Source organism: Lathamus discolor, chromosome 2 (assembly GCF_037157495.1).
Source record: "Lathamus discolor isolate bLatDis1 chromosome 2, bLatDis1.hap1, whole genome shotgun sequence".
In the NCBI taxonomy this organism is placed as follows: domain Eukaryota; kingdom Metazoa; phylum Chordata; class Aves; order Psittaciformes; family Psittacidae; genus Lathamus; species Lathamus discolor.
The window spans coordinates 50,947,824-50,962,179 of NC_088885.1; the positions used below are offsets into that span (position 1 = coordinate 50,947,824).

Consider the following 14,356-nt stretch of genomic DNA (forward strand, 5'->3'; position numbering starts at 1 on the left):
CTCCAGGCCTTTTAACCCCCGAGCAGCGGCGGAAAGGGGAGCAGGAGCAAAGCTGTCGGGTATTTTGTTGGTTGTACCGGACTCCGCTTCTTCCTTCTCTCCCCTTCTTTCGCCCGTTTCCTCGCTCCTTTCGCTGCTTCCAGGTCTCTCATCCCCGGGACGCGAACGGGGAAAACACCGCTCCCTCGCCGCCGTGGCACCGCTGCCCCTGGGGCACGAAGCCGCCCGTACCGGGGGGGGGGGCTCACGGCGACGCGGTCGCCACACGGGCATTTCCCGCAGCCGGGCGCCTTCTGCCCGGGGCTGGCAAAGGCTCTTCGAAGAGAGCGTGTTTACCGTGGCAGCGGTCCGTAACGCGGCCTGACCTCCCGCTCACACCGCCTCACCCTGCACCCCCCCCCCCAGGAAACGGGGGAGGGACCCCTCGCCCCCCTCTTTCCCTTTTCTGTTCGGGCCTGTTTGTGTTAGATAAGCAGGTCTAATAACGCTGTTGACAAACCCGGGGGCTGGTGGCAGGCGTGACTCCCTGACCCACAGGTGTTTATTCTTTCCGACTCGTTAAAAAGCGGTCGGCGGCGCGTTTATGGCAAATACTTGCGTGTGCGGGAACGGTGGAAAGCGATCACTGAGCAGAGGACGAGGGACCCCTCGGCCGGCAGGGCCAGGCCGGCCCGCGGCTGGCGGGGCTGTCCCCGTGGAGCGCAGCCGGTGCTCGGCACCTACACCGGGCCAGCCCCCCCCCCCTCCGCCCCGACCCCCGCTACCCGCCACCGGGCGGGGGGAGAGGGGGTGTGGAAGGGGGCGGGCCTCCCCCCGCTCCTCCGTGACAGGTGGGCAGCGGGGCCAATGGCGGGCGAGGCCGCAGCGGCGCCGGCCCAATGGGAGCCGCCTGCGGCCCTTGAAGGGACGCGCCGCGGAGCTCGGCCGCACTGCCGCCCGCCGCCGCCGGGAGACGCGGCCGGCCCGGGGCAGCCCGCTCGCCGCCGCTGCCCTGCCCCGCTCCCGGCCCCGCTCCCGGCCAGGCCCGCCCGCGCTCCCATGGAAAAATCCAAAAATTTCCGCATCGACGCGCTGCTGGCTGTCGACCCCCCCAAGGCGGTGGCGGCGGGGCAGAGCGCGCCGCTGGCCCTGGTCACCTCGCTGGGCGGCAGCGGCAGTAGCAGCAGCGGGAGCGGCAGCCCCCCGTCCTCTTCTTCTTCCTCTTCTTCCTCTTCCTCCTCCTCTTCGTCCTCCTCCGAGCATCCCGCCGGCGGCTCCGCAGACTGCCTGCGCACCGACAGCCCCTCTCCGCCGCGCCTCCTGGCCGCACACTGCGCCCTGGTCCCCAAACCCGGCTTCCTGCCCGGTACCGGCGCACACCCGCACCACCACGCCTCGGCGGCCGGCATGGCCCTGGGACTGCACCCCGCGGCTCCCGGCGGGCCGGGCATGCCGGCGCAGGCGGCCCTCTACGGGCACCCTGTGTACGGGTACTCGGCGCTGGGCGGGCAGCACCCGGCCCTCTCCTACCCCTACTCGCAAGTGCAGGGAGCTCACCCGACCCATCCCGCCGCCGATCCTATCAAGCTCAGCGCCGGTACCTTCCAGCTGGACCAGTGGCTGCGGGCCTCCACAGCTGGCATGATCCTCCCCAAAATGCCTGACTTCAGCTGTGAGTATCTGCCTCCCGCCGCCCCGCAACCTCATCCCCTGACCCGCATCCCTGTCCCGTCCCGGTGCTGGGGCCTTCGGGGACTTGCCTCTAGGAAAGAGGAGGGGAGGGGAAAATCCCTGCCCTTGCGTAGATAAGCTGCAGGTTTAAACCGGAGGCGACATTTAGTATTGTATTTCATTTAATTATTTATTTATTTAATTGTTATTAGAGGGGGGAAATAGGGATCCATAAAGGGGACCGGGGCTTGGGGGTCGCCCAGTGCAGCCTGACTTTTCCCGGCAGGATCAACAGGAAGGTGGGAAATCGGTTCCTGCCGTTGCGAACGCCTGTTGCCGCCTTCCACAGGGGGCAAAAGCCGTCGGGGAGGGGCGGGCAAGGCGGGGGCAGTATTCCCCTGGGCTCCTCCAAGAGCCTGGTCTCAGCGTCTACCCTCAAAAGCGGGGTGGCAGGTCCCATCGCGTAGTTGCCGTTCTCAATTTTATTTCTCTTTTATCGGAAGCAGGCTTATAATAATTATGGGAGGCTCTGGTGGGAGCATAGGGAGCATCTGGGGTTATCCAGAAATTCGGGGTTCCGCGCTCCTTGGGGATCACGATGGGACACCAAATAAATGGAGTCGGAACGGTTTCCGTTTTGGGCTGGGAATGCCGCGTTGAAGCAGACAATCCGCGGCCAAGGCGCGCCTGCCGAGCACTAGGCCTCGCGGCGGTGGAAGGAACCTTGCGTGCATCTGGTTTAGGCAAAGATCGTTTTCGGAGGTGTGAGCTCTCTGTGGGAATGGCCGATTTAACAATACCGGAGGTGTAGTTTTACCAAAACCGTGCCAGGAAAAGAATTGCGATTCGTTTTTTTTAGTGTGTTGGGTTTGGTTTCCCCCCCCCCTCCCCTTCTCGTACTCCGCGCACACATTCGCGGACAAAAAAGTCCATTGTTTTCCCTCGAATTGGGGTTGTTTAGACTGGAACGTTCAGGAAGAAAGAAAAATAATTAGGAGAGCTGTCAGAGCCCTGCCTCTCAAACAAGGAGCAGAGCGGGAATAAATAACAGGAGCGAAACGAGAATGGAGCCTCGGCAAATCGCACCGCGGTGACAAAACCTCCCAGGCGCGGCTGCCCGGGCGCGGACACTGGCCTCCTCTGTCCGGCCTCTTCAGAGAGCGGCTCCGAGCGCGGCCCTGCCTCGGGGCTGGACGGTTTTCTCCTAAATCAAATAAGCCGAAATGCTTCGAGAAATGGGCAGCAGCATTGCCGCGGTGCATCCCCCGCCGTGTCCAGGCTCCGCGAAGGTGCTCAGCCTTCCCCCCCGCCCCGTGGCTTCCTTCTTGCCCATCCCCCGGTCTTTTATATGTATTTTTATACATATATCCATATATATATATCCCCGTGTCTTTTATGTACCCATTATCTATTACATATACACACACGGAGTCCTTGATTTGAGTTATTCTTTCCGAGCGTGGACAATACGCCGCTTTTACTGTATATTCTTTTTTTCCTGTTCCAAGGCAGTTTTGCAGCCCTCGGCACTGATTGACGCTCGGACGGGCAGCCGGTGCTCCCGGCTAGCGGGAGGGAAGGAGGGAGGGGTGCCCGCTGCAATCCCGTTAATTAAACGGGTATGGGCGGACTGGGAGTGCGGCGCGTTTAACTAAAACGTTAAATGGAGCAAATTGCTGCTCCCCGGAGAGCTCGGGACCTCTTCGCCGCGATCCTGCCTCCGTTTTATTGTCTCGCATTTGTTAGGCTCTTGGGAAATCAAGAGACAGATTTTTATTGATTTAAAAGATTTGTTTTTATTTATTTGGTCCTTGTGTGGGCTGCGCTGACACTGTGCCGGAGGCTGGGCGAGATCTCTCGGTCCGTGCGCCGGTGTGTAACTGCCCATCCTTGCTCCAATTCTCGCCTTCCTGCTTTTCCTGCCTCATCCCGGGGGCTGCGCGCCCACCTCTGCGCCCCGCCTGACCCCTCGCTCTCCTTCCCCAGCCCAGGCGCAGTCCAACTTGCTGGGGAAGTGCCGCCGGCCCCGCACGGCCTTCACCAGCCAGCAGCTGCTGGAGCTGGAGCACCAGTTCAAGCTCAACAAGTACCTTTCGCGGCCCAAGCGCTTCGAGGTGGCCACGTCGCTGATGCTCACCGAGACGCAGGTGAGTGCCCGCCGACGGGGTTGCTGGTGGTGGGGTGGGTGCTGCCGCCGGGGGGGGCGGTGAGTGAACTGGTGTGTGTGTGTCCCCGTCTCCCCCAGGTGAAGATTTGGTTCCAGAACCGTCGCATGAAGTGGAAGCGCAGCAAGAAGGCAAAGGAGCAGGCGGCACAGGAGGCCGAGAAGCAGAAGGGGGGCGGCGGGGAGGACAAGGGGGATGAGGATTTGCTGCTGTCTGCCCCGGAGAAGAGCGGCGGGAGGAGAATGCGGGAGCTACCCGACAGCGAGCCCGAGGACGAGGAAGAAGAGGAGGAGGAAGAGGAGCCGCCGGCGGCCGGGCGATGCTGCCCGTACCACTCCTCTGACTGCTCCGAGGCGGACGAGGAGGACACGCAGCCCCGGGGCCGGCCCGGAGCCCCGGCGCAGCCCCAGTGAGCCCCCTGCACGCCCCTCTCCCTCCCTCCGGGGTGAGCCCTGCCGCTCTTGGTCGGCACCGGCCCCGTTGCCCTCCTTGGTCCGACCCCTCCAGGCATGGAGGGAGATGGAGAAGAGGATCCTCCGCATGCCGGGCGGGGAAGAGGATTTACGGTGAATACAGTGTTATTGACTGAAAATCAGTCAAACCTTGACTCCCCCCCATTCCTACCCCCTGGAAGTGCGTTCCTTTTGCTGAATATCGGAAATGTTTTGTTCTTACTATATATCGGGAAAACTGTTTATGTCATGAACGTTAAAACTGCTGGAAATCTCAGTACTGTCTTTATTTTTGTATATCATATTTATAAAAAAGACAAAAATGACCTCTACTTATGCATGCTAAATTATTCCCCAAGCCCTCCCCCCTGCGCGGAGGGGTGGAAAATAAACGGCGTTTCGTACTCGAGAGGTATGAGCGCTCTGTGCGGAGCGGGGATTCTGGGTTCTGCCGGGCTGGGGGGTGCCTGTGCTCCGGGTGGGGAACAGGTTTCTAACACCAGCTTAAGTGGGCGCCGTATCTAGTGTTGCCACTGGTCTTTCTGAGACGGGAGGAACGGAGACGGATTCACACACACACACACACTCCCCCTTCTGCCTCTGGTTTGGTTCGCTGCTTTCCCCCTCATCCTCACCCCGGAGCAGCTTGCCCCAGCCGGGAAGCGGCTCCGGGGCTGGGAGTGGGAGCCCAGGCGTCAGTGGGGTCCCTCTTCCCCTCTCTTCCGGGGCTGGTTTCTAAGGGGGCTCGGCTGGCAAAGGACCGAGGGTCTCCCCCTGCTTCCCGGCGGCTGCTCCGGAAGCGAAGCGCGGACTTTTCGCTAACAGCGGGGTTTACCTCGCCAATAAATTCGCGGATCAATTCATCCTTGTCACCGCAGCTCTTCCCCGAATCAATTATAGCGAATTTAAATATAATCACTGGCTCATCCCCACCAGCTCAGGGCCACGTCTGGCAATTCATTCCCGCTCCCGAGTGACTGCGCGGCTCAGCTCCCGCTCCCGTGCAGGGGCGCAGAGGGACCCGGCCCCAATATCCCTGGTGCCACCGCTCCCTGTATAGCCCCTGAGGATGGGGAGCTCTGAAAATCGCAACGTTCCTACCCCCGCAAGCCTTAAATACATACATATATATATATAGATAGATATGATTTTTTTGTTTTCCTTAACCCGCGTTAACCTTCCACAAGAGAACAGCACGGCCCCTCTAAACGGCTTCTCTAAAAATCCGGCCCGTGAAACACGGGCTGCGGGTGCAGGAGATCCTGGCATGGGATTACCCTGAGGAAAAGCGTTCCCCACCGCGGAGAGCTTCAGGTGATGCCGCCGGAGGTGGCATCTAGAGACAACGCGGTTATTGCCTGACGGGCCCGGCACACCGGGGTGAATCGTGAATCTGAATGGATCCCGTATGTCAAAAAACTTGGTCGGGATAAACTCGACTTAGCCTCACCCTTGTGCGCACACAGGCGCGCCCCAGGCTCTGATTTCAATTTGTAAACGATTTCCTTTCGGCCGCAGGTTGTAGAGAATTTAAGGCGGTTGAAAACAAAAGGTATTCCTCGCCCTGCGGTTTTCCACGCCGCTGCTGCGGCTGCATCTTCGCGGGTGAACGGCCGCGTAGGGCCGCGCAGTCCCAGCGCAATGGCCGCGCAGGCTCCTCTGCCCTGAACCCGACCACGTGTGCGAATCAATCACTTCCAGCAGGACTTACCTCTTGCCTACACCTTAAATTATTTAAACCTCATTGGTTTGGGGGACACATCGTTATCTTTAAAGTTATAATTATTAATATAAAAAAATCAAGAGCTACCGGAGCTCGCCCCCAAAATATCCTCCCTCAGCCATTAATTTCCAGTTAAATACCCGCTAATTAAACTGCCAGACGTGAGCCACAGGGCCAGAAATATGCTGTAAGCCCAAGAGGTGTGTGTCCAAACGTGTGTCAGCCCTATGAAAACCAGCCTTGAGGGATCCGGGGAGCCGCTCACGGACCCTGTATCAAAGTCCTACCGGTGTATTGTGTCTGTCTCAATAAAATTAATCTCTTTAAAGCCCAGCGTCTCACAAGAATACCTTCAGTGTTCCAGACTACAAGGGCAAATATGTTTTTCAGATTCTGGTTTTTATGGACGGATTAAAGTTTATTTTCCATAATAGGGCACCTAATAAAACTCATAAAGCTCTGTCAGTCTTACAGCTGGTGGCCTCATTTAACACTTTCACTTCGTAAATCATTTTACAACTTACCAGGTGTTTCCAAAACTGAGAGGAGGTGGAGGGGGCGGAGAGCCAGGAGGCGGGGGGAGAAGAAATTAAAGTCACTTAAAGTCTCGATCGGGTCCTTCGGCGGTGGGTGCGTTTGCGCTGTCGCTTGGAAGGGCTTCAAAGAAGGTGTCGGTCCCCACGGGGGAGAAAAGCCTTTTAATCGGGGTTTCCCACGCTCTTTTGAAGTGAGGACGCTCGTCCCCACGTGCAGCGCAATCAAAGGCTCCAATCAAAGGTGATTAGCGGAGCCGGGGCACGCGGGCGACCTGCTCCGCGCCCTGCGGAGGCTCCGCGCCCGGAGCGGCCAGTCCACGGTGGGGGCTCCGCGGTATGCCCAGTCGCGCAGCATCGAATGGGCCCCGTCACCTCCCGCGGCCCCGGGTCAGCCCGAGGCAGGGCTGAGGACAGAGTAGACGTGCACTCCGCCAGAGCATCACCTTAGCGTGACCCTGCACCCAGGTACTCCTCACCCTGCTCCAGGGTCCTCATGCTCCCATCCTGTCGTTCCCCGCCCCAGTTTCCCTGCACCCATCTGCGGGGTGCCCCCGCACTCAGCCTTGTGGTCCACATTGGTGTCGGTGGGGTTGCTCTGCCTTAAGCCGCAGCTCAAGCAGGGCTAGCAAGGCTTTAATCTAACACCCTGTTTGTAATTTCGTGTTTCGCTCGGTTCCCTCCCCCAGACACAGTAGGTAACAAGCCTCTTAAAACTTTCATTGCTGTACTTGAGAAGTGGTAAGTATGAACATGGACCTTTGGTAGGCATTTTACTTTAAAAAGCAACATGGTTTGGGCATGGATGTCATTAACTGGCAATTTCATAAGCATTAAGTGCTAAAACAAAAGAACCAAAATAGGATCCATATGTTTGAGGTAAACCTGCTAAAAGTCTTTCAAATGGGAAACCATAAATATATAATCCCCCTCAAACTCTCCATGAAACTGCTGGGAATGAAATACTTCACTAGCAGAAAGACTATTGATTATTTCTGAAGCCCAAACTGTTGTGCTCATCCAAAACTAAGGGATTAACATTGGGTTTTTCTCTAGTTCTTGGCAAGACCCTCGCCTATGCTCCCTCCTCCTCTGACACACCTTCCCCTTGGGCCTCCACCTCAGGCACCAGAGATGCCCCAGGCTGGTGAATCTCTGCGCAGATCCCCTTTCTTTCCTAGCTTTCCCTTTGTGCTTTGTGGGTGCTGGGATAACCACCCTGGGCTTCAGCTGTGAAAGCAGAAACGTTATATTTAATACCCGAGCCATTCATCATCCCTGAGCTGTGCAGGGTGCTCCTTGGCTGGCTGTTTGAATCCCGTGAACAGCAGTGCAGGACAAATGGCGGAAGGGATGAAGCTCCCAGGGGACCTTATCCTCCCTTGGGCTTTTAATGTGACCAAATTACAGTCCTTCTGCCCCCAAAGTGCTGGTTCAGGTCTGGCCAGCGTTCAACACCAATTGCATGTTACTCAGTTTTCCATTTTCCACTAATACCCGTGCCATCGGGATCATATCTGTGGTGGGTTGGGGTTGTCCTGGATTACATGAGGTGGTTTTGTCTTTTCTTGCTTTGTTTTTCTTGCCCTGAGGAGTGAGGAAAGGGCAGTGGACTCAGGAGGTGTTTACTGTCTTATTTTCCCCAATCTGGGGACTGAAGCACTTTAACTGAAGTCCTAGGCTTCTTCCTGTGTGGAAATGGAAGTGCCTGCATGGAAATGTGGGATCACTTGCAACATGTAGGAGCTCGTAGTGGTCATCTAGTGGTCTTTCTCCGATCACAAGCTGCTATCAACATCAGGTTTTCAGCTTCCTTTGGGAAAAGAAACAGGTTTTGCTGAATTAAATCTAGCTGGCACTGGTCTCTAAAACCAGTAGATGAGAAGGATGACACCCTTTTCCTCCTGTACAACCAGCAGAGCCAGTGGCTTGCAGTGAATTGTGTAGCTGGAAGGCTTAGCTCCATTTTACTGCTTGCAGGACATTCGTAAGCAGATCACAATTTCCTCTAATTAATCCATTATTTAAAATTATTATTCACAGGACTTCTGTTAATGTTCTTGGCCGATGGTAGCTTTTGGCAGGTGGGACTTGCGTCTGAAGAGCGAGCACGGATAGACAATGCAGAAGCCTCTAATTCAGCTACCTCCTCCCTCCCTGCACAAAGGAGACAGGGATGGAGAACTCCTGTCCCCACCCAGCCCTGCTGGGCTGTGGGTACCATATCCATAAATACAAACAAAAGGCAGCCAACGTGGGTTTTTAACCTGGGGATGGGGCAAGAGAGTGATCCCAATTTAGAACAGCATCTCATGGAATGGGGCAGACTGTCCATTGCTCGGTATCCCCGGATGCCCTTTCTGGAAAGTACGTGAGAGCCAAGCAGAAGCTGCTGAGCCGCCTCCGGTGCTAATTTCTGCAGTGTAATAGCGTCTGGCAATGCTCAGAGGTCTGCTTAGACCATCTAATGATTCTTTTTGGACTTCAACATGATGAATCTATAAAGCATGTATTGCTGTAGCAGCTAGGTGCAATTTTAGAAATGTTAATGAGTAATTACATAAAGGTTGTCCACAGTCATTGATGTTAATCACTGTTCTTTTGCCAGAAATAATTAAGATGACACTTCAGCAGCGTCAGCCAGTGGTTCCTGCTGTCTCTGCTGCCTCCTTCTCCCTTCCCAGCTCCTGCCACAGCTCTCACCCTCCTTGCGGGATCTTCTTGACTTACCTTCCTTCCTCCAGTGCTCTCAGCCCCCCAACTTTTCCAAAGGGCCTGATTGACTGCGGCCTGAGGATTTTTACGCTGTATATGAGTATTTTGCATGGTCTTGTGAGGGTGAACTGAGGGTGCTGGGAGAAGCAGTTCAGTTGATGTGAAGCAGTGGCCCGCTGCCTCTCTACTGCTTAGAGCATCGCAGCGCTCAGCTCTGTTCTGCAGGTAATTTGCTTACAGGATATATGTAAGTTATTTCAACTTTCTTCGTCCTCCACCTCCTGGAACAGCTGTTTTTCCCACCTCTTTTGCCTTTTTGTGTGACTTGGAATCCTCTGATGAAAGGATCATAGGCAGTATTAATGATTATGGAGGAGCTGGAGTAACACCTGTGTAAGTATATGGTTTGCCTTAATAAAGCTTATGCATTTTACCCACGTTCTCACTATTCAGGTGATGGGAAGCCCAGGATGGAGGTTTTAGTGGAGTCATGCCAAGGTGAGAAGGCCAGCGTAGGTGTCTAAAGCTGGATAACTCCCAGGGAGCAGCAACTCCTGGCAGCTTGGGCCATGCACCATGGAGAAGACCTGTTCTGTTGAGTCTGAAGCTGCCCAGGGAGACACCTCTCTTATCACTACAGATCCTCATGGGTGCTCTTTGCTTTGGGGATGGGAGGAAGGAAGCTCTTTTATCAGCAAAGGATGGTGAGATGATACCCGAACCCCCCACTCCTTTATTCTTCCACATCTTCACCTTTAAGGCTGAAAAATACATCTAGAGGTTAGATTTGAGATTGAGCAGCAGAAGAATATGGGATAATGTTGAAAAAGCTTCCATGTTCTCTTCTGCAAAACCTGTTAGTACTGTGCCTCCGGCAGCTGCACATCAGTCCTGACTAGCCCTGGCTCCTCCCTGGAGGAGGCCATTGCAAGGAAAATGCTACTCAGCATCCGCAAGGGTGTCAGAAATCTGGCTAGGAATAAAGATTTGCGTCTCCAGCCCTTAGCAGCGTGGAGGCTCCTTTAAACTCACAAGCCTGGTGTAAGGTTTCACAAGGCAGCCCAAGACACATGGATGGGTTCTAGTGTCTCTCTGTATCTGATTCTCACATCGCTTTCAGACCACAGGTAAGGAAAACAAAACCCACATCAGCTTTCAAGCTGACCCACTGCCTGCTGCTCAAGCTCTGAAGGGGGGGTGAAATGCCCCCTAGAGCCTCCCTGGACAGCCTTTATCACCATAGGAAATTGCCATTGCTGTCCCTGCCTTTCTGCTCTGCTTCCTGATCTCTGCTGCACAGTAGCTGCGTAATCCTTGGCATAATACGTACCTTCAGAGGACCAATGGAGTCAGTTTCAAACCATTTAGTTAGGGAAACTTGGAAAGTAAACACCACCCAGGCAACATGTTAAGGGTGAATTGAACTACAGAGTAAGGTAAAAAAAAATCCATTCAGAATCTAAGGCTTTGGCTGAGGAGGAGGAGGGATGATTTTGTGAATGCAAGGCTAGGAAATGCAATCAAGATGACTTATTTTTCCCCAAGGTGACACCAAGTCAGCTTATTGTCTCTGTACTAGAAAAATGCGTTGTTCCATCTCCTGACCGTAACAAAAAGCTATCCCTGCAGTGGGCTTCACTGCCTGCTGACAACAGTCCTGTTATTTCACGTTGGAGCCGTGTGTACCTGAGCACCCAAGAGACTTGAGGGTACTCTCACCGTCTGAGCAGTAAAAAGCCCATAATGGAGTTTTTAATGAAAAAAGTGTCATGCTTGGAAATCTTTCACTTACGAAATGAAACCATCATTTCACTGTTACAGACAGTAGGGACTTTGAAGGAGCTATTCAGAAAAGGTCTGTTTAATTTCACTCTGTACCTCTCATTCTAGTTACATTACTCGGACATTTTTGAATGCGTTCACTTTGACGCCCTCCTTCACACAGTGTGAGCTGGTTTTGGTGTGTGAACTGTTTTGTCCTAGGACACAAGTTTTAAGGAATTTCTGGTGCCAGCTGGCTCTTCCTAAGCTTTTTCTCAGTAGATACTAATTTCATTTCCTTAAAGTGTTATTAGGGAAACCACATGATATCCGATTCTGAATTGTGCATGCATCTAAATTAGTGGAAGGCTACTGCAATTGGCTTTAAAGTAAGGATGCAGGTCACACCAGAATTTGAGGACAGCACAGCTATTTTATACGAGCAGCTGTAATGTCCGTGCCCGCAGGCCTCATGGTAAAGTCAGCTTCACTGGAGGGTGAAGGAAAGTTCCTCCAAGAGATGAAATCACAAGAAGTGGCATATGGTAAAAGAGTCATATCGCTACCTACCATTCCTGAAATCAGTCCAACCTGGAAAGTCTCGGGTAAAACTTACACCCTGCCTTTGGAAAAGTGACTCTACAGATCAAATTGTCTCCTGAAAACAAAATAGCTTCATCTACTGCAGGAGAAAATCAGGGATTGATTCTTGCACACACAGAATGTAGCCGGGCACTAAGCTCCCCTTACACCCAATGCAACAAAAAGTTGAGTATTAGAGTTGCCACTCATGTATTTATTAAGCTGAAATCACTGTCGTGCACATTTGGCACTACACTGCTCCCGGGCTGTAACTTTGCACGTGCAAAGTTCACCCGTAGAACAATGCGAACCAAGCGATCCCAGATGTGGTTTAAGCACAGTATTGGGTTGCACACCTTCGCTACCGCGAGGCAGGGCAGACCTGCTTGCGTCTGCGCTTTTGGAGCGCGACTGATACCAACTCGTCATCCCCAGTGTGTGGGACAATGGAAAAAAGTCAAGTTAAAAAAAGCCCTGCAGATACTTGGCCTATTCAGGTGCCGTGCTAAAACCCTGCCAAAAGGACTTGTATATGATTTATCAGCGTAACACTCCAGCCAAAGCTAAAAACCAGACTTCACTGCCCTGTTAATTCTGATACAGAAAACAGAGAAGGTTTAAAACAGCACTGTCCAGCTTAAAACAAAAATTGAAACCATGATAATAGCTATGAGTGGATAGTGCTGTTTAAAGGGGGAATTGAGATCATCTACTCTACAGCTAAAAAAAAATAGACACATCCAGCTCTTAGTTCAATGCACCTAAAGCAGGTCATGCTGTATTTTCCACTGGCTTGTCAGGAGTAAGGGTTAGTGCTGCAGCTGTAGCTGCCTGGTGTATTTCCAGCACAGTGTATTTTTACCAACTGAAAGCCCATTTTTGCTGATGAGGTAGTAACTCCCCCAACTCTCCTGTATGAATTAATTTTGGACATTTTAAGTGGCACCTCCCTTATTGGAATGATAAGGCAACGTTTCTGATGGGGGCTTGATGCTGGCTAACACTCGATATGGAGAAATATCGACATCTTTGTGTATGTGTGTTATTGAACATTTATTCCACAGCAAACAAAGCAAAACGTGTCCAAGAACAGTGTAACTTCTCCAGCAACCTCTGCTGGCAGGCAGTGCTTTGTGTGCAGCATTGCAGGAAGCCTCCTGCCAGCACTGGGACTTGCTGCTGTTATAGAAAGACCTTACAGCACCAACAGCTCTGCTGTAAGGAGACACTCTGGTAGGACTTCTCTGGGGTTAAAAAAATATGATACTTAAAATCATACATTATATATGCACACTTTTATGCATGTATATTATTAAAATATATATTAGAATTAAATATACAATAATCTCAGCTTTCCTTTTCACAATGTGCCTTTTATCTTCGGGATGCGACTGGACCACAGAAGTGACAGCTTGCAGATGCGCATCTGACCACCAGCACACTCTGACAGGCCTTCCACCTTTGTCAAGCTGTAGCATTATGGTCAGCAGAACCATGATAAAAATTGGTAAACATAATAGAATCACCAACAGCAACTGTCCTCACACCTTCGCTATAGACTGGCAATGGATTTTGGTTTGAAAATTCAGTCTTTTAAAAAAAAATATATTTATACATAAATGTGACAAGTGTAAAAGCTGCAGGCAGGTAAAATCTGTTTGCTTCAGGAACAAAGCAATGGCTGTAATAACAGTTAAGTTTGAACAAAACATACTAGCTGGTTAGGATAAATAATAACTAATGCAAATCTCAGTGTAAAACAAATAGCAAATGTAATTTCAGACTGTAAGGTTAAAACCATGTCCTGTAACTGCATAGCAACACCTGTATCACACTGCCTCAGGCAGCTGCAGCAAGTGAATAGACTCCAACCCATAAAACACAAGGCAATCCTGCCACAGGCAGCAAAGGTGGGCAGCTTTGGCCACCAAGCAAAGTGTGCAAACAAGAACCATCAGCCTGGCACATTTCATCTAAGGAAGATGTTTTAACATCTATCTGGTGGAGCAAAGTTGCCTCAACCTCGTGGTTAGAACAATGTGCTTCCATTTATGTATTATTAAACCACAGACACGTTGAAACACTGGGTCTATCCAAACCCCTGCAAAAAAGGTAATGAATTAGGTGGTTGCTGCAGCCTGGGGGAGGGGGATGCAATTTTTACTCACCGAGGTCCCAAGCATTCCGCAGCAGTCAGTTTCTTGGGATTTGCACAGATTTTTTGCCCAAGTCCAGCCTCCAGAACTAAACCACAAGGTTTGGCATGGTTGTTTGCAATGGAGCTCTTTACATACACTATCCAAAGCTGTGACTTTTGTAACCATCAAGACAGTGTCAATAATTCTGCTGTCTGTATTTTTGTTAATTGGTATGAATTTTAGAAATATGTAAGTTTTTTTCCTCTTCTGCCTGTTGCACGCAAGATGTTTTGTTTGCTTAAAAGCTGCTAATGGCATGAGATGGGCTGAAGCAAGCATCTTGCTTTGTTCTTTTAATAGTAATCTCTTCTGTATTACCTGTTACTGTGCTGGTTTAACCTGGGATTTTGAAACTGAGTGTTTCTGCTCCCAAGACATCTTCCTCCCTACAACTTGCCCTCTCCAACAGATAAAAAGTGAGAAAACCACTGGCTCCTGGCAGCTGGGGGAAGCGCTCCTTAGCCTGAAAAAGCTACTCATACGACTGAGCAAGCAGAGTATTCTATATTCAACTCTGATTAAAGCACAGTAATAAACAAATTCTTGTCCACCTCCCTTGCTGCAGAAGTGAAAATTT

The 14,356-nt window shown here is 52.1% G+C and overlaps 1 protein-coding gene across 2 annotated transcripts; it reads left to right on the plus strand.

Moving 5' to 3' along the window:
• The first annotated feature begins 927 nt into the window (after positions 1 to 927).
• Positions 928 to 4,599, plus strand: MNX1 (motor neuron and pancreas homeobox 1). 2 transcript variants are annotated; one of them, XM_065669257.1, is made up of 3 exons: positions 928 to 1,651; positions 3,637 to 3,797; positions 3,896 to 4,599. In XM_065669257.1, exons 1-3 carry the CDS (start codon positions 1,039 to 1,041, stop codon positions 4,226 to 4,228), a joined length of 1,107 nt encoding a protein of 368 aa, XP_065525329.1. In that variant the 5' UTR covers positions 928 to 1,038; the 3' UTR covers positions 4,229 to 4,599. The 2 variants fall into 2 exon arrangements, with proteins under 2 accessions (XP_065525329.1, XP_065525330.1); XM_065669258.1 differs by having other exon boundaries at positions 950 to 1,651; positions 3,642 to 3,797; positions 3,896 to 4,100.
• The last annotated feature ends 9,757 nt before the right edge of the window (positions 4,600 to 14,356 follow it).